The 20,635-nt window shown below is 39.9% G+C and overlaps 1 protein-coding gene across 8 annotated transcripts in view; it reads left to right on the forward strand.

The window, feature by feature from the left end:
• camta1a (calmodulin binding transcription activator 1a) overlaps positions 1-20,635 on the forward strand; it is a 375,769-nt gene that overhangs the window by 7,262 nt on the left and 347,872 nt on the right. For 6 of the 8 annotated variants that reach the window (XM_029124099.2, XM_029124100.2, XM_020051920.2 and 3 more), the window contains exons 2-3: positions 1,570-1,671; positions 15,506-15,609. In XM_029124099.2, coding sequence (XP_028979932.2) covers positions 1,570-1,671; positions 15,506-15,609 — 206 coding nt within the window. Of the gene's footprint in view, positions 1-1,569; positions 1,672-15,505; positions 15,610-20,635 lie in introns of those variants that run through there. The other 2 variants (XM_029124102.2, XM_034295828.1) reach the window with 2 other exon arrangements.

Consider the following 20,635-nt stretch of genomic DNA (forward strand, 5'->3'; position numbering starts at 1 on the left):
TTGCTGTTATTTATATATTGTAGGCTTTACGTCTACTCCTTACCGTAACTGTTATTTATACATTGTAGGCTTTACGTCTACTCCTTACCGTAACTGTTATTTATACATTGTAGGCTTTACATCTACTCCTTACCGTAACTGTTATTTATATATTGTAGGCTTTACGTCTACTCCTTACCATAACTGTTATTTATATATTGTAGGCTTTACGTCTACTCCTTACCGTAACTGTTAGTGTGGGTGCTTGTACGTATGCATACTTAATGTCAGTTTAAATTTGTTGCTGAAGAACTGTGGATGGAATCTGTATCCACATTTTATCCTTGAGCTGATTTTCAGTGAAGGGGAACATGTGCATGTACATAGTACCTTAAATGGGTGGTTTAACAAAATATGTGAACACAGGTTTTCATTTACTTTGGTCCTTCTTTTCTTTTACCAAAAGAAGCAAACACTGAACATGTTAACTCTGTAACCCACAGATAAATAAGATACAAATTGCTGATAATTTATTTATTTTTTACATCAAAAGTTTATTGATAAAGTAACCAAGTTCAAAAGTCACCAAATTTGTGGAATGGCACAAATATTAGAACAGAATGACCCGGATTTAATGTGCCAACATAGCTGTGTGTGTCAGGATAGAAATGAAACAATAGAAATAGATAAATAAGGATGGAAGGCCTAAGCCAACAAGCAAATGTCTGGCACGACAGAAGAACAAATCAATTAGGATGGCTCTGGCAGATTTTCTGATACACATCTTCTGTTTTCCACTGCTAATTTATATCTCTGTGTTAAATTAGGCTAAACCATGATACATCGATTTTTTTGTTTGATTTAAAAATAAGATGTCTATATTGTATACTAGCTGTGGCCTGTCAGAACGGTTTGGAAAAAAAGGATCTCTGAGATCAATGAGTTGTAAAATAAAGTGCGACAGACTTAGTGACAGCTGAATTGTCAGTCTTGAACTCTCAACAGAGCGGTGACATAACCTATATAGATAGAACTAAGCCTTCTCAAGGAACCGTAACTGAGAATCTGAACTCTTTTCTCACGTATATCAATTGTTTGTTTTTTTTGTCAGTGGAAATGTCTCCTAATGGAAGTATTATGGTGTTTATGACCTTATTGGAGTTTAGTTTTACCAGTTGCTCTTTCTCTGAAGCTTGAATAGCTAGTGCATCTAGGCCTAGTGGTTTACTATTTCTCTCAAATGTTTTGCCTTACATTGTGGCAATAAATAGTGTGGATGCCCTAAAACCTTGTCCTTTTGCGATATACAACGTTGATTGGCCAACCAAGGGTTTAGGTAGAGACTGGGTCAGGAATAGGTTAGACCTCAGCTAGTCAGGCTCTGATGTGCTCTCCACCTCTCTGTGTGCTCATTACTGTGGGGTTTGTTTCTAATGTGTTGCTTGCATGTAACCATTCTTACTGTCTGTCTTCTGTGTGGCAGCCTATATCACTGTTTTTGCATGGGGGAAACAGTGCAGTTGTGAGCAGAAGGAAGAATACTATGCTGCTTTTCCTCGATTTTCTCTACTCTCTTTTTGCCTCCTGAAGGACTGAAGAAAATTCGTAATCCGGATCGAATGTACAGATCTGCTGTGTGTTATGCCGGCCACGCTCCTCCTAAGAGTATCAGTGATGACACAGAGATGAACAGTAAGACTGTTATTAATACTGCATCACCCCCCCCCCCCCCCCACCACCACCCACCCCCACCCCTGTGGCACTGTGCCCTGCTCCACTGAGGACACTATAGCTGGCCAATCTATTATTCATTCATTGATTCATTTATTTACCTCTTGATTTTCATCTGTCCGTCTGAGACCCCCCCCCCCCCTCCCCCCGCCTCCTCATCTCCTCCTCTGGGTGTTCCTCCTGGACTGGAGAGGAGCCTGCTGCTCCGTTGATTGAAGTGTCTGCTTTACGAGATCCCCCTGTCAATAGCAGAGGTGTTGTTGTTAACCAAGAGTGATTGTTTCTGGTTGAGGCCAGGAGATCAGGAGGAGGGCAGGAACAGCTATAGAGGGAAGGCTGCCACTCGGCGCTAGATCATTTACAGTATGTAAGACAGCGAAACTCACCTACCCATTCATCTGAAAAAGGAATCCTCCATTCATCTGAATGACGAAAGCAAGATAGGATTAGGCTTGAGAATAATAAATGTACACATATAAGGCTGCAACACTAAAGTGCTTTTTATTGCCACGATATGTTGCATAATTTCTGTTTTAACATCTAGCCTAATCAAGAGGAGCCTTCTTTGAATTCACAACATTCCGTTAATGAAAAGATTGCCATGCATGCTGTAGTGATGTAGAGCAGTCTGCGAAAGTGACTACTTTCTTCATGCTTAATGAACACAGCAGCTTCTCCCACTGTCAAAGGCTCTGTTAATCTAGATAATTAAGTGTGTTCATGTTTGGAGTCATGTTTTGAAAAGAGTCTGAAATCAACCACAACAGATTTTCTTCGGCTCTTCATTCGATACGCTGTTGTCCTTGATATTGCTTTAACTGCTTCAAAGCTCAGTGTTTTTTGCACGGCAACACTGAGATGTAGATTTGGAGGCAAATTGGTTGGTTTGTGTTGCAGTCTATGATTCTTGTTGATTGGCAGTTGGGACATTGTTGATTGACTATCTGTCTTATGACAGCTGTGATTGGTCTGTATCTCCTCCCATACGGTTACTTGTTATCACAGCATCCTATTCCCAATGTCCAGTTAGTTAAAGATGCGCTGTGTGATTTTAAGCAGATTGGATTTGTATGCTATTTTACTAATTGGATTCCAGACACAAATGCATTAATTTATGTACAAAATAAGAATAATTTGCAGGATGTCCACGAATTGTGTGATAGTGGATGACGTTGCTAACCAAAAAAACAAAACGGGGACCGTTCTTTGCTCGTGAGCGCCGCTTTCACAACTACTGGCTGGAAATGTAACAACACTGTACAGTGTGTCTGTAATGGGCTCTCGCCGCCTTCTTGTCTGCTTCACCGGGACACCGTAAAGCCGCACGCAGCAGCCCAGGCCCCGGCAGGTGAACCAGTGATCTGAGTAATTATGGGAGTAGTTATGATAAGGATAAAAGGCTGTAGTGTGGCTGCGTCCTTCCCTGGCTGACTGCGTTGCGTGTGTTTGTGTGTGTTTGCGTGTGTTTTTGTGTGTGTGCACCACAAGCCCTCACCTCTGCTCCCTTTGAGATGGGTTTTTCATGGATGGGTGAGCCTGGTGAGGGGCTGGTAGCACATAAAGAGATGTTTTCAGTTTGTTGCAGGCAGTTAACTGTCCGTGTGCATGTTTGCTGAACATCCCGTCTAATACTGTCCTGTTTTGTTGTTGCTGATTTTTGACTTAGTCTTGCCAAGTCTCATCACTTCTGGTAGCCTATATTTTGCTATAATATTTTAAATTCAAGTCTAAAGATGCCAAATTCCTCCATGGTTCCTCTTTGTAAGCATGTCGCTGTTATAGAAATGATCACTATGATAATATGTTTCTATGAAATGTTCCTTATGCATGTATAGCCCTCACTTATCCCGCCAAGAAGAGTCATCAAACTGTAAGAAAGTTGCCCTGTAGAGTCTTTTACAACACAGAAACATGATGCTGTTACTTTAATTTGCCCTCTGTAGTAAACCCCAGGGTCAAGTTTCCCCCTAACAGTGGGCCTAATCAAGTATTGTGTTGACTTTTCACAAGTGTGGGGCCAACTCTGCCTCTCTGATCATTTGTATTTGAAGAGATGGTGCTAATCAAGTAGAGGTCCAGTGCAATCAAAGCCTTGTTATGCCAGCTGCAAAAATCAGTGAGATCTTAAATAATCTCAGAGCTTGGGTAGGGGTCTGGATATTGGCAGCATATTATTAAGTAAGAAAAGAAGCGGTTTATATAGCAATACCGTTTGTTGTTTTATTTTAAGTTATTTTCTGTTAAATTATGGCTAGTCATGACTCAGCCAACATGGCAGTGAAGATGGAAATAAAAAAAGAGCTTTTTGATGCAAATAAAAAGCTTGGTGTCATGATTAGCTCATTCTGGACCTTCAAGTGTGTTGTTTGTCATCAGTAATGGTTAGAACACATCACAACATAGGTTAACCCCCCCACTTTCCCTTCCACCCCTCCCTCCTCCCCCATGGCTCGCTGCAGCTCACCCAGATTGATTGCCTTTGATTGACAGCAGTTGTTAGCCCACCACCGCATCTTGGCTTTCTTGCTCCCGTTTTGATTCAATCAGTGTTTTCATTTCTAACAGCAGTTTTTAGTGTGGAACCAGCCACTGTGTAGAGGGACAATGCTTATTGGCAGACGGACAGTGGGTCCTTAACTGGCCTTGAGGATGACAGGGTTTTGCTCGATGATTGAGGTACCTGAGGGGTATACTCAGGTAGATGGTAGCCTGGGTAGCCTGGGTTAGAAGAGTATAAAGTCCACATTACTCACTGATGCGATTATTATGTCTGTTTTTGTAATTAATATGGATTGAGTAATTGTCAGTCTGTTAGTGTTCTTGACAATTAAATTGTATAGGCTAACAGGTCTGTTTGTTTTGTTCTGGTAAATGTAGGCCTATGTCAACCAAGAAATAATGTCAGCAAAGTATACCCAGTACATCTACCCAGTACATCTACCCAGTACATTTCCCAGAACTTAGTAGAAGTATGGCTGGCATGATTACTGTAGTGATCAACAGTTATGGATGTATACAGCCATGAAAATAAAATTACAGTAAAAACTGTAAAGGACATTTAAAAAAAAGAAAACATGTACAATTGCTTTGGACATTATTCAGACCCCTTCACATTCTCCACATTTTGTGTTATAGGTGGAATTTATAATTGAATAAAATGTAAATGTATTATTGTTTTTTGCCATCAATCTACAAACAGTATTATATAATGACAAAACACATTTTTAGACATTTGAATTAGAAATATCTCATGTATTCAGACCCTTCATTCTTTGGCTGCTCCAGGAAGTCTTTGTGGTTTCAAACTTCTTCCATTTTACAATAATGGAGCCCACTGTGATCCTGGGAACTTAATCAATTATACATTCAGCCTAACATAACAAAATGTGGAGAAAGGGAAAGGGTCTGAATACTTTCTGAAGCAACTGTATTTAATGGTAACATTCCTAGGGGAGACTAGAGTTGTCACAGTGCTGTTTATTACTCAAATCCAGAGTGGGTATGTAATAGTTCCAAGATATAAATAAGTTTCCTATTCAGTGGAGGCTTGCTATTTAACTATGAATCTGATTTTGAGATTAGAAATTGTGCAGTTAAAAGTGATGTATTTTCACACTAGCTGGTTAGCTAGCTTCAGCCAACATTAGCCAACTTTGCTTGCATAAGCTAGCAAGCCTAAGCTTCTCTATTGTCACCCCTTAAAACACTTGATGGGCAAAATTTCCAACTACTACTTTTACAAATGTAAGGTAATTCCATACTGCAGACATACAGTGGATATAAAATGTCTACACACCCCTCTTAAAATGCCAGGTTTTTGGGATGTAAAAGAATGAGACGATAAATCATGTCAGAACTTTTTCCACTTTTAATGTGACCTATAATGTGAACAATTCAATTGAAAAACAAACTGAAATCTTTGAAGGGGAAAAATTTAAAAGAAAAACCTTACAATAACCCGGTTATTTGTAAAAAGTAGATTGGCTATCAGACAGTCAACTTCGCTCTTCTTATCCTTCAAAAATGCATTCAAATTTTCTTACCAAGGTAATGGGTGAATTTTAAAGTATTTTTGTAATTTCATCTTGGGTGGGCCAGAAAAACGTTAATGCGGCCCAAGGGTTTTTATAGCATTGTTATTACAATCTGTTTTGTGATATTAGGTCATTACATTGCTAGACTTGCTGTCGCTGATATCCAATTCTGTGTTTTTGTCCAATATCAGACAAATGTCCGATACCAGTTTTGGATCGATGTATACCTAGTTCCCTTTCATACAGACCCATGCTAATCCCATTTTTTATTAATGTGTGCACGTTATGCACTTAAAATAGCAATTTCTCTTGATAGGTATACTGAGAGTTGGGAGAGGTAATTAAGGTGGAGAGGTATATCACGGTCGATTAGTTAACAAAATAAGCCAACTTGTTGGCTTTATTGACCATGCTAGCAATGCACTAACATTAGTTGGCTAGCTAATGATAGTATTTCTTAACTACAATTATTTGAATTATACATTTTGGTACTGACAATTAACTTGACTCAGGAAGCTAGTAATGAATGAATATTACGTTACATTGCAAGTTGCAATAGCTAACTTTTAGGGGCGGTTTCGCAGACATAAATTCTAGTCAAGTCCTCGGCTCAGATCAGGCTGAATGTACTTGAATTAAGCTTGTATTATTACTGTCCCAAGCCCATGCAAGGCATATAGACTCTACTATAGGGAATAGGGAAGTCAGCTAGATGACTTAAAATGTAAAAAAATAGTTGAATGCTATACTGTTAACATTAGAGGATGTTCTTCCCTCAAAAGAGGTACTGGCCATAGTCATTTCATAATGCCGATTACTGATTATTTTCCAAACCTCTAATTGGCACAGATTAATCGGCCAGGTAGTGTAGACACACACATACTAAATTTAAAGAACACATTTTTGTTCAATCAGTATTTTAGATACAGAGGTACATGAACTACCTCTGCTATTTAGCAGATTGTGCGGTGTCAAACAAGTGAGCTTGCCAACATGAATATGAGCAATATTAAATTATTGACACAAAAAGGGGTGAATATTGATCCCTTGTCAAATAGATTTGCAACATTACTATTAATAATTACATTTTTTTCCTGATGGAATTTTGGCAAGTAAAAAAAGCAATGCCAATATTGGGTCACTCAGGACAGTCATGAGATTGATTGGTTTGATTTGTTTCCCTGGGAATAATCTTTTGAGAACCACTGATCTATAGTCTTAAATTATGATAAACTATCAAACTACATTGAAATTCATTTATTTGATTTGATTAATATATTCATATAAAATTTATATTTTCATGATATATTCCATACAATTATCATAGCAATTTATTTTTTCTGTGTTTAACAGAAGGCATATCAGATTTTATATTAGAAGTAGTATATGTAATTACACTGGCAGAATTGGGAGTTGGAATAATATGAGCTTGGGGAATAAATGTTCTTGCTGACAAGAACACTAGTTACCCAATATTTTAGCCTATTTTTAAGAATTGTTCCAATGATCAGACCAAAAAAAATGTAATACATAATAAAGGCTCCTGAAGGCAAGATGACAAATCTACCCCTCCACACTAATGAAATAATCTTTCCATCTTGTTCCCTTTCTAGAATCAGACATACACTTTTGGGATTACAGTTGGTTTGACAAAATTATTTTCATGGTTACAAATCAAGTCACATACCAAAGCTCTCTGTTAGTAAGACATAAATAGGCCTGCTGGATAACATCCCCTAGAGTTTAGCCTACTAAATAGCAAAACGGACAAGACTAATGCAAGTGTGGATTAAATCAACTTTAGGACATGTCAAAAGACACTTTATTATAATAAACATTGATATGCATTGTTATGTATTTTATTGATGTAAAAATAATAAATACTGTACACACTATATTTGTTTTGCTTGATATAGTCTTAGTATTTCTGTTATTTATTTTTAACAGTTTGGTTTATTCATCTTTATCAAGGGTATCAATCATTTTGGAGGTGAATATGATTAACATGAACAAAATCTCCAACCAACAACATTTTAAACAACAATAAATTCTTTAAGGCATTAAGCATCCGAAGACAAAAGGAAGTCAAGTACAGAGCAATGCAAACATTTCAGATACTATTCTGCTATGTAATATTTAGTCTCCTAAATATGAATGTTGACCTACACGCCAAAGGAGGCTCCACCAAGTATTAACTCAGGGGTTGTCCTCTTAGTCATGTAGGGTATTTTGCTGTTTTAATTTCAATACATTTTCCCAAATTCCAAAAAACTTGGATATTGTATGTAAATAAAGGTGGAAAATGTCAGATTGTATTTGTTTTAATTTCAACCTGTAAGGCAACAAAAGGAGAACATTTTAAAGGGGGTGGTGACTTTCTATGCTCACTGCACATATCTTTTTTGTGACAATAACTTGTTGTTCATCTGTTTAAATACAAAGCTACTTTTGTAAGTATTTTGTAGTTAACATAGTTCTTTAGAAAGTAAGGCCTAAAAGTTTGTAACCTATCTAGATCTTCTTGAGTGCTACACTAAATAGTCTAGACATTATACACAGCTGATATGGTTTGCAGAATGAGCCAAGGAACCGTAACATTAGCTCACCATTTCCCCACAATATGGGCAGCACTGGGCAAAGATTCAAAGGAAAAACTGTCCCTCTCAGAGCACACTGAGACAGAGACTGAGGAGAGAGGGTTTTGCGTTGAGGGCCAGGGTATTGATTAAAGATTTGTTTTTGTCAGCCTTTCCAGGCTCATGATCCACGCTCTCGTCTCCAGGGTGGGGTCGGAGCAAGCTAGCATGACAGATACCCTTACATTCCACCAACTGTTTGCTGCTTCACAGGCAGGATCAGTGATAATCCCAAGATCAGCACAGTGAAATATATATTTTTGGGACCGTTTGACTAAGGGTGTTGTGACTCATAAACTGACGTGCTTTACAATCCCCTGTCACCCCTACCAAGGAACAGAAATGTGTAGTAGTTGGGTGGTAGGTGGCTAGGCCCTAGGAATACTGTCGGACAGATCCTGATAGAGATTCCTTCAGACTTCCTTCATCAACACCAGGGCAGTAGTTGGTTTAGCCTAGCTCAACATCTTCAAATATAGCAAACTTATTGTTTTACTACCTGTTGTTTGCTCAGTGTACATGAACCCAAACAGAGCCTGTCACGGGGGAGCAGGAAGCAAAAAGTATATGTATGTACTCACTACTGTTAGGGTCTAATAATTAGAGCATCTACTAAATTACTCAAATGAAAAAAAATGGCATCAGTTTTCCTTAGTCTGGGAGCCACAAAAATTTATACAAGACAGATTTGCGGGAGTACTTATTGGCTCAGTTTCACCTTGCTCTGTAAGCTTCCACTGCTCGACCACTGTTATTCCTTTCCCTATGGGTGACTCAAAATGACGACCTGACGTTTTAGATAGGCAGCCTGGCTCCCGTTCCGTTTGTGTGGATGCATGGCTAGATCGGCCCATATCCTTATTCATCAGTTTGGTGATCAGTGTCGTCTAAGATGTCAAACTCGTACATTTCACTTGTAAGTCGTTGGTCTAACTTGGGAGCTCAGTCATCATTTCAGATGCATCTTAAATCCTAGCATTGAAAATGCGTTGTTGGTGCTATAAGGGACTTGATTAGGCCTACTGGAACACTGCCGATCCAGTGGTGCAGCGTTAGACTGTGCTTCTAAAGCCCTCATGTGATCTTTGTAATTGTGTTTTTTCAATAATCACTGTATGTGTAATAAATCACAGTGTGCTTATTTAATGGGATGAAAGATAATGTATTTACCTAAGCTTCCCTTGAAAGGCTTGGTCCGATCATGTTGGTGTTTGGGAAATAAAATAGCCCGACATAGATCTAAATGTTTGATTGGATGATCTAGAGCGTAGCCCCTTATCCAGATGTTTGCCACGTTAGTGGGTTTGTTTTATCACAAATGTTTTTTTTCTCAACAACAATACATGTATCATAGTTTTCTACAGTTCTGGGTGTTATTACAGACTCATAGTGTGGTCAGAGAACAGGAAAATACTATTTTGATTGCCCTGTGAGACAGAGGCTGTGGCTACTGTATTGCCAGCACATTGATTAGCATGCACGCTGTTATATCTAAATGCAAAGCCTTCATCTAGCTACTCTAATTAGAAGCAGAGAAATCACAGATTTCCCAGGATGTACTTTTCGATGTTCAGGGGGAAGAGGGAGACTATGTCCATTGAGTATTTCATTATAATTTAATCTGATGAACATCTAGGTCTCCTTGATAAACATTTAATTCCAGTGTTAGATTCCATTTATACTTAGATAGAATAGAATTGATGAGACATGTAAAAATACAAGTTTTATATGGTGGTTAGGCCTTTGAGACAGTTAAGAAACGGTCACAAAGTTTTCTGTGCATTACAGTGTTTTTTTTTCCATTTCACCAATTGGCCAGTTATATTTTATCAGTACTGATGAGTCACTGAAAGCACAGATTCGACATGTGTCTGATCCAGAGGTGTGGCAGTTACGGATGTACCCCGAGCCTCCATATCAAGGAAGTCAGTGTCAATGCCCATATTAGACTAAATGAATCTTAGTCAATAAAAATAAAACATAAAAAAAATATATATATTCTGAACATTTTGTAGCTGAGGTTTTTGGTCAGGTGCTTGGGCCCATTTGAAAGTAATCACTATAGCTGTTTTTTCTTTGGTGGTGGGCAAATGGACATTGTCAAATGTTATTCTCTGGTAGTGGGCAAATGGACATCTTATGTACCTTAAAGCAGCCTGTAACGTGATCTCATTGCAAGTCGTAGGTAGCTATATGTTGTGTTATTGCTACGAATGCCTGGACAAAAATACAAATGAACAGTCTTTTAAAGGTAAACACTTTTACATATGAACAGTCGTTCCAGCGTAAAAACTTGTATCCTTGGAAAGTCTGCATTTTGTACATATATTTATGTATCAGGGTGTCGACAGTTGGTGACCGTGTTGGTGACATAACAGTTTAGGGGTAACTTTAGGAAAAAATATGCCTCTTGGTGAATTCAGAAGCATTGGAGTCTGGGTTGGTTAAGGTTAGATAACGCTTCCAGTGTGGTTGAGGTTAGAATTAAGGAGGTGGTAAGGTTAGAAAAAAATTACTATATCGCGCATCTCTTGTCATTCAAACACGCATGTATTGAAATCTGAGTTGGTTGTGGTTAGAAAACTCTTCCAGGGTGGTTAAGGTTAGTTCAAAAGGTTAGGATTTATTTTTATTGTGCATCACTCATGATTTGAACTTGCAACCATTGGAGTCTGAGGCGGTGATGTTTTGTCAAACCACCGTTGCCAACCATGGCTCTCTAGCTAAACCTTCTTTTAAAGCTACATGTGTGTAGGACTGCCCCGAGCGACAGTTACTGTCAAAATGTTACAATAGGTGCGTTAAACGGACAGTCTAAACATAAATGGCTTTACGTTTTATTGACTACTGAATATACATTGTGAGGCCAGCCTTTAAAGCAACACAAATGTAGTTATTTGCGGGTTAAGGTTTTTTGTTTTGTTAAACAAACAGCTCTATTTTGGCAGATTTTCCTTTTCTCTATAAACATTCTCAAAGGAATTTTGCCTCGGGTAATTTGTTGTTCATTTTAACACATGTATATGTACACACACACACACACACACACACACACACACACAGACACACTTATCTAGTACACTGCTGCTGCTACTGTTCATTATATGCTGCTATCCCTATCTGTATGGACATAAACCTAAAAGACCCATATTCCTGCACCCAGACTAAGTACAGGTCACTGGAAATGGCCACGTTATTGTTATTCATATCATTTTGTATGTATTCCTTGTTATTGTTATTTGCATCACTGTATTTACATTGATGAGACAAAACATTATGATCACTCACAGGTGAAGCGAATAACACTGATCATCTCCTAACAAGGGCACATGTCAAGGACTGGGTAGATTAGATGGTAAGTGCACAATCAGTTCACGTAGTCAATGTGTTGGATGCAGGAGAAATGGGCAGGAGTAAAGACCTGAGCAACTTAGACAAGGGCCACATTTCTATGGCCGGACGACTGGGTCAGAGCATCTCTGAAATGGTAAGGCTTGTGGGGTCCTCCCGGTCAGCAGTGGTGATTACCTACTGACAGTGGTCTGAGGAGGGACAAACCACAAACCGGCAACATGGTGTTGAGGGCCCAAGGCTCATCGATGTGCGAGGGCCATGAAGGCTATCCTGTCTGGTCCGACTGACAGAAGGTCTACTGTGGCACAGAAAATATGAATGATGGTTACGAGAGTAATGTGTCACAACATACAATGCATCATGGGGCAGCGTAGCCGCAGACTGTTCAGAGTGCCCATGATGACCCCTGTGTACGGTCAATGTGCACTGGAGCTTCAGAAGCCGACCTTGGAGCAGTGGAAGAAGGTCGCCTGGTCCAACGAGTCTGTTTTCTGTTACATCATGTGGACGGCCGTGTACGTCTGAGCCGTTTACTTGGGGAAGTGATGGCACCAGGATGCACTGTGGGAAGACGACAAGCCGCTGAGAGAATGTGATGCTCTGGGCGACATTCTGTTGGGAAACCCTGGGTCTGGGCATTCATGCGGACGTCAAATTTGTACACGTGCCACCTACCTAAACATTGTTGGAGACCAGGAACACCCCTTCAGGGCAGTGGTGTTCCCTGATGGCAGTGGCCTCTTTCAGCAGGGTAATGCACCCTGCCACAGTGCACACACTGTTGGGGATGGTTTGAAGAACATGATTGAGAGTTCAAGGTGTTGCCCTGGCCTCCGAATTCCCCACATCTCAATCCAATTGAGCATCTGTGGGATGTGCTGGACCAACATGTCCGATCCATGGTGGCTCAGTGTATACTCGTTGTGGTAATTAAAAAAAAATATCTTCATTACTATTTATTTACAGACTTTTTGAGGGGGAAGGTTCTTCTAATAGTTTTTTGAGGAACCATTATAAAGAGATATTTGAAATCCCCTATCACATTTTTCCTTGAAGAACCTAACGGGGTTTCCCCACAGTTTCGATGTGAAGAACCGCTAAATGATCCTCCGATTCCATTTTTATTGAAGCTTCTTATTCATAATGATTCCCAGACAGCTGTTTGCTTAAGGTTCTAGTAATAACTCTGGGGTTGTGTAAAGACATACACCGCGAAGACATCTTGTTAATCAATCTGATTTGAATTGGAAAATGTTCTATATATTTTGCTTACCCTTGTGGAGTAGGTTGTGCTTATTGTTAGGAAAAATAAATAAAGCTGCAAAATGTGCTGCAAAATCCTTTGCTGCAAAATCCTTTGCTGCAAATTTCTTTGCGCGGGCTAGCCACAAAAAATAGATATGCTTACCAGCAACCAGATGTTTGTCGGTTTGCCCCCCCAACCTCTTCTCATTGGGCACTGCACTACATTCTGCTCCAGGTTTGCCCCCCCAACCTCTTCTCATTGGGCAATGCACTACATTCTGCTCCAGGTTTGCCCCCCCCAACCTCTTCTCATTGGGCACTGCCCTACATTCTGCTCCAACTTTGTCCACTTCATGTGTGTGTATCAGAGGGGTTGAATGAAAGCAAAACACACATTTCCATCACTTATTGACTAATTAAGTTATTTTTCCCCTTTCCGTTATATGCTCCTCTTCTTGTTTTTCTTCTTTTTTTGTGTGTCATTTTGTTGTTATTTTTAATTTGCCCTGGTCCCGTTTTCCCTCTCATTTCCCTCCCTGGTACATCTCTGATCGTTCAGCTCAATCTTGTTTGCCTCAGATGACAACCATAACACCACTTTGTTGGTAGGCCTACCTATGAGCAGATGCTGCATGGGCCTGTTAATTGGGCGAAGCAAATGATTACAGATCATATAAAAGAGTTCACTGTACACAGAGAATTATCCGATACAGCTGGATGCAGCAAACAACTGCAGATCTACAAATCTATCTCTACTAGCATCTCCCTCTGGGAGCAACCCTAAACATGACACTGGTGTTTCTCTCCCTCCCTGATCAGGTGGCTGGAACAGCAGTTTGTTTGTATGAATGGATATGAATGGATAGAGATGTATAAGCTAGCGTTTACTAGGCCTAGGCTATACGTTCTGCATGCATTTCCTTTTAATAGGCCTAGAAACCAACCGGAATGAAGGTTACATACTTAAAATCAGAGGTAGCCTATTTGCCTTGGTTTGTCTGTGCTTGGGCTCACCCAAATGAGTAGAACGGAAGAATTCATCCATTTATGGCCTTATAAAATATTTTTCCACAGCAGATTTGCCTTATTTTAATAGATCACCAGTGACTTTAGCAGGAGGATGACAGTCTGAGAAATATGGAATCATCCTATTGCTGAAGATTAAATCTCACATGCTGAAATGTCATTCTCTGTTTAACTCAAGACTGTAAAAACACCTGAACACCAGATAAATAAATGCAGGAACAGGTAGTGTAATGGTCATTTGAAGTAATATAGTCTAAAGCACAATGGGTTTCAGAGGGCATCTACATACTGACTTGTAAAATTATTTAAAACATTTACAAATATGAACAAATTCAGGGGGAAGCAAGGTGTTAGGAGAATATCACGTTGAGAAATTAATGTAGAATTTAGGCCCACAGTCAAAATGTAGGCCTCATGAGCATAACCTTCTTTAGAATGGATCATGTGTATTTTGTTATGTAAACAGATCATTATTTAGTGCTAATTCATTGCCTAACAAATAACTATCCAGAAACCTTGATTTACATAGTAGACATGGTTATTGTGATGTTAAGGAAGCTTTGCTTCCTCTTTGAAAGACTGCTTGCTACTGTGTCATGTCATGATTGGCAGCCAGTTAGTAATTCCTCTGTTTAAACCCTCTCTTAATGATGAGTTGTGGATGAGCTATGCTCATTTAGTATGTAAATTGCAAAAGCTATGGAAGCATTTAGTAAAAGCCTTGTGTTTATGCTTACAAAAAAATATAATTTTAATTTCCTTGTAATATTCATCCCAAGGACTATATTAGTTTTGTCCATAATACGCTAAACCCACACTAAATTCGGTCTCCAAACAAATAGAATATGCACACACGTAGGTCTTGGGTGAAATGCCATCTGCATTTTTGAACAGCAGGAATGAGGAGGCGGTGCAATTTGAATGAACAACAGGACTGACCTTGAACAGCATACTGTAGACCTGAATGGATAGGGATGTATCTAAGCATGTCTCCTCTGCACATTTGCTACACTTTCTCTGTGAAATGGTTGTGAAATGTAACCATGTAAAGCAATAGTCTTCCTACTGGCTTGGTGACTCTGCTTGAATCCTTCAGTGAACTAAGGCATGCTAGGCCTGTAGGCCTACAGGACATCACCACATCCCAGGCAGAGTATAAAGCATTCTTACATTGTGTGCATTATGCCCCATGAGTCTCTTTGTGGATGCCTGAGTTCACTGAAGGATTCAAGTAGAGTGGATATATTTGTGGTAAATATCAAGTTATTGGACAATTATAGGGGACCGATACTTCAACACATACATTGATTCACAGTGTCATTATGATTCACAATATCTGACTCTGATAATCTTAGTACTCTATAACGTTTTCCCGTCTCTGACAAAGTTCTGGCTAGTTCTGATTACTCAGGTGTAACAACAAATTGAGCCCGAACGGAGCAAACGCTGTGATTTGTACTGTAAGACTGTAGTGTGACCGCTCTCTTTCTCACTTTACAGATGAACATGGACATTTGAAAATATACCTGCCCAAAAAGCTCCTTGAATGTCTACCAAAATGCTCGTCGCTGCCCAAGGAGAGACACAGGTGGAACACCAATGAGGTATGGCCCTTTCCTTGTTCTGTCGCTCTGCGGTTACCATTACAGATGTTTGCCATGTTCTCTGCTGCAATGGGACAAACACAACCGAGACAAAAACAGTAAGAGCTGTACAGTACATCTTATTATTCCACTCAAACAATATAATTCTGCGTATCATTAGTTGGCAGAGGAACTTTTAAATCAAGCGTGAATCAAATGTGAAAGTATTTTGTGGTATCTCCTGATCCGCATGTTGTTTTTTTTTGCAGCGGAAATAATTACACAGCATATTCACATGATTTGTCACTTAGTTTCCCTTTTCCTTTTTCTGTGGGAGACTTTAGTAGTCTAGCGGCCAACAGAAAGACATGGAGGAAAAATGTATGATACAATTTTGCATGTCACTGAACACCATCATTTTAACAGTTAAGCTTGTGATTTTCATAATTTCATAATGTACATGCCCAGAGCTCTGTATTCCTAAAACATATTAGCATTTATTTTGAAACCAGTGTAAAATATTCATTGTCTCAATTTGTCTAAAGGCTCTGTACTCTGTTTGGCTGCTGTAGAAAGGAAATTGGAGAGCATGATGTTCTCTGCAGATTTTAATTGGTGGTTTCTTCTGCGTTGTGAGCGCAGTGTCATTGAGCTTGCAACGGTCTATCTGTGGAAAGAGAGTTAGATCAAATTGGATCTGTCTTATCACTTAGCATATGTTTATTTTTACATTACCTTTTCTTAAAGGAATGCCTTTTTGGCCCAAACCATGAAAAGTAACTGTCAATCATAGTAGTTATTTTTCATCGATTTAGCATTATGTAAAACTCATATGTGAACATTAAAAAGTATTTAACATAGGGGGTATAAGAGCCTGGAGGTGTTTCACATTTCATATAGCCTACTCTATCAAACCAATAAGGAAAGATAAGCTTTCTGTCGCGGAAAATGAAAGTGCAAAAATATTTTTATTTGTATGCCAGTATGAAAAGGAATCTCAGAAGCCATTTACTCCAGCTGTCCTTGACCTAAAGGCCAGCCATTTTAAATTAGTTAGTTTCTTTTCAGTAGAGCTACTTTATCATTTAATGGAAGGGAGACGTTGTCTTGCTTGATGTTCACCAGTTATTTGTCTTTCACGTCCAATATGTTTTTGGTGTATGGATAGCCATCTGGGGCTCTAAACCAGGTTTGGTCAATACAGTGTAACTGTGGATAACTGGTGATGCACTTCCACATTTAGAAAGGACACCTTGTATATTCTACATGTATAATTCCCAGCTGTAAGTTCAAATACATTTCTTTTTTTCCTTCTTTTGGTGGGTTGGTGGGGGTTGTTGGAAAGCCCCTAGGTGCCTGCAGAGCCCAGTGTGTGTATAGGTTTTCTCTCCAGTCTATGCACATAAGGACTGACAGGGAGATTGGAACTAAACATTATTTAGCTTGCTGCCTTAAGCTAGAGGGATTTTGAATGATTGCAATTACAAAAGTTTCTCTAAGGAAATTCATAAGCTGCTGCCGGTGAATTCGTTGCTGCATTTATAATACAATTGATCCCATTGAAGCAAACGTGGTGGTTTTAGCACATTAACCGACAGGCAGTGGAATTGTCAGAGGAGCCCAGGCAAAGGAAAGCAGAACTGTTTTAATTTATAATTCTAAACTCTGTTAGCTGACAGTCCCCCCCCCCCCTCTATTTTATAAGTAATTACGTTTTAAGGCTGTAACATGTCTTAAGAAAAGAGTGTATGAATAACTGTGATTGGTTGAGAGGCCTTCTGATGGTCTCAGTCCCCTTGTCGTAACTCACCTGTCACTGCCAGATCAACTCACACCATACTCTACACCTAGAATGACAAATCATAAACATTCCTCTTTTAAAGGTATATTCATGAAATCGAAAGGCATTTTGATCCCTCAAAAGTTTTTTTGGATTTTTCTCTCTCCAAGTCTTTGTGCTTGAAAACACTGTATGAAGAATGAATGGGACTGCCAAGAGACAGAGAGGGAAGGCTGTGGATTTGGCTTTCCTTGGCCTGTGGACCAATTTACATAATATATAGTATGGCTTTAATTTCCAGTATTGATCTCTGAAATTTGTGCCAATGTTTCAGTAGGCAGTTGTCAATCCGAGTGAATCAATTAGATATGTGAAGATTTGTTCAAAGCCACTACCACAATAATGAGAAGAAATGTAATGTGCAAAAAAAACCAGCTACCCATACTTCGGATGAACGAATTTGGGCCAGAAATACTTTTATCCTTGGTTTTCTAATTACTGGAATGAAAACCAAGTGGAAGCGTCAGAACAGACATGGTAGATCATTAGACATTATCTCGATCTTACAGTCGGCCTTTCGTTGGCTTCCTCACTCTGTTATGAAGAAATGTAAAATAATGCAGTTACATGTTTTCTAATTCAGACTGCTTTTGTGGTTTGCTTCTCCTGTCTGGCCCTCAGTGTAAATGAATTTGAGTAATTTGATATTGATTTCATAAATGTAAGCACTTGTTTGAGGTTCAATTCCGTTGGATACAGCTGCTGTGATTTGTGACCGTGATTTATAACTTAAATAAAAAAAGATACAAATGTTATGAGAGCCAGTTTCCGTTCTAGTATTTCTGTAAGAGGGAAGATTCTATTGGCATGTTTGTTATTGGATTCATTTGGAAGGTAAGGAACCCCGCGTTCCGCGTTCTTTCCAACAGCGTGAGCAGAGGGAGCATCACGCCTAATTGCACGCTGTGTGTTAGGAAACTTTCCAGGGTTGTGTAGATGGAGAGGATAAGGCAACGTACCTTTGAATCAAGGGCGTTTCTCTTTCATGTGTGCCTCGCCAAGTGAACCAGTGTCTCTCTCTCCATGCTGTCGCTGGTTGGTGGCAGGCAGGCAGGCAGGCAGGGAGGGGATTACAGAGTGTCTTGTCGGCAGCGATTGTGTGACTCTTAGCGAAAGTGACACCTCATCAATTCTCTGCATATTTCTGGCGCTGGTTCAGCATGCCTAATGCAACCTTGTTGTTTTGCTCCCCCCTCCGATTGAACATTTTTGGGGATAATACAGAAGGCCTTTGATGACCACTTCAGCTTGAACGCAGCGTTCAACACAACTGCTCACAAACTCAACGCTTTGCTAAAACCTGAAGTGATCATGATACAGGCAGCCATTGTCAAACAACACACAGAAGGGTATTATAGTTCTGTTGGAATGCAGGAGGGTCTGTTTAGACGGCACCTTCTTGTATCGTGCTGTACGTTTTCATCCCTTAAAGGTAGGTCTTAGTATCTACGTTTCCATGTTGCTGAATATGTGTTTGTCATCCTTCTGTAGTGGAAAGAGATTCTGTCTTCCTGCCCCTCCCAGTGTCTGTGGGAATGGAAGGGAGCGAGTGTGAAGGAAGCTAACGCAGAACTATTCATATCTACAATATCTCATTCTCCCTATTCCCCTGTGCTCGTTTATAGAGAGAAGGTGTGCAGGAATACATTTCAAGCATTTACTGGAAAATTAGATAAACCAATGTGATCAAAATGCGAGGGAAGGCAGGCAAGTGGAGGGCCGAGGTAGGGGGGGAGGGTGGGGGTGGGGTTGGCTGGCGTCAGGGAATCTGAAGCAGCTTCAGCTCCTCAGAACTGGTGATAGGCACGCATGCTGTGCTCAGCTTTTAAATTGTCAAAGTGAGATTAAGAGGAAATATGGGGCAACGGTTGATAATTTATTTAGGTGACACAATCATAGCAGAAAGGGAGGTATGTTTTCAAACAAAGGAACAAGAAGGGCAAGCCAGAAATCAGTGTTAACTTGAGGAGGGAATTATTAGATTTGCACAATTTATGAAGCGTTTATAAAGAATAGGATGTGTTGTACCTCCAGTCCGACTAATGCTTCTGAGAATTTAAAACGTGTATTAGTCTTTGTTATGCTTGAGTTTACATACATTGCGTTGCATGATATTCACACTGATACACACCGTCTAATTAGCAATTATCATCCCTTGAAACTAAAGGCAGGTTTTCATTCACTAGCAGCACCTTTTCTCTCTAGTCAAAGCATGCGGTCCGATCTTGTTGTGGCCTTCCTTGTTCTATTCTGTCAGCAGTACCCACCCACCTATGGCTCCTCTGACTCTGAGACGAGTTAAGGTCCAAGAGAAACTCCTACCCAGAATTCCTCTCAGGTCCGCAACCCATTGCTGTTGTCTGCTGGCTGTTCTGGCAGCCATGACCTCTATTTGGCTGGACATTCCTGTTGAGATTAAAATCTTTCTAAAGAAAGACACCTCACTGAGAAAGGGCTTAAAGCTTATATCCCTTCGCAGATCAAACAAACCCGCCTCCATGTTTAGGTTTCCTCAGCATGGGAAGGTGGGAGGACTGTAGACGTGTAGCAGAATTGCAATGCCACGCGTCAGTGCGGTTATTATTTATTTATTTTCCCATGGCTCTTGCTCTTGGTTGGGGCTTTATTATTGTGGGTATAATACATCTGTATTCATTCAATGGTCAATTAGGGTGACCGGTCTCCCAGCATTCCCCGCCAATTTCAGCTGCTGTCTTTTTCAGCCACCTGTTTATTCATTTGCTTTTTGGGGTGCTATTTTGTGCTTGGTTGTGATGTCTGAAAGGTGGAGGTGAGAGCCCCTGCAGCGGAGCCGAGTCCACTGGACCAGCCTAGGCCGCGCAGCCGTCTGTTTCCCGTTTGAGGGTCGCGAAATCCACTTGTCACCTAAACCTTGCTGGATCGATTGCTTTCATTTTACTCCTGTGACTCTTTCATACTCCTGCTTGTGCCCCTAGTTTTTCCCCCTGTTAATCTTAGAAGCGGAGAAACATATGTAATGACCTGTCGACCACTGCAGTAATGGCTGAAATGGCTTCAATAATAATTGTGAATAATGAATGGGGGACATTGTCTGTCTACGGCGTCTATAAGAACACTAACGCTTGTTCTTGGATTTAATGCACCGCCTTGTCACTTGGATCACAAGGAAAATATCTTTGGTGACAGTGTTTTGTGAAATTAGAAGCAAACATTATTTGATACAGT

Source organism: Esox lucius, chromosome 12, assembly GCF_011004845.1.
Source record: "Esox lucius isolate fEsoLuc1 chromosome 12, fEsoLuc1.pri, whole genome shotgun sequence".
Lineage (NCBI taxonomy): Eukaryota > Metazoa > Chordata > Actinopteri > Esociformes > Esocidae > Esox > Esox lucius.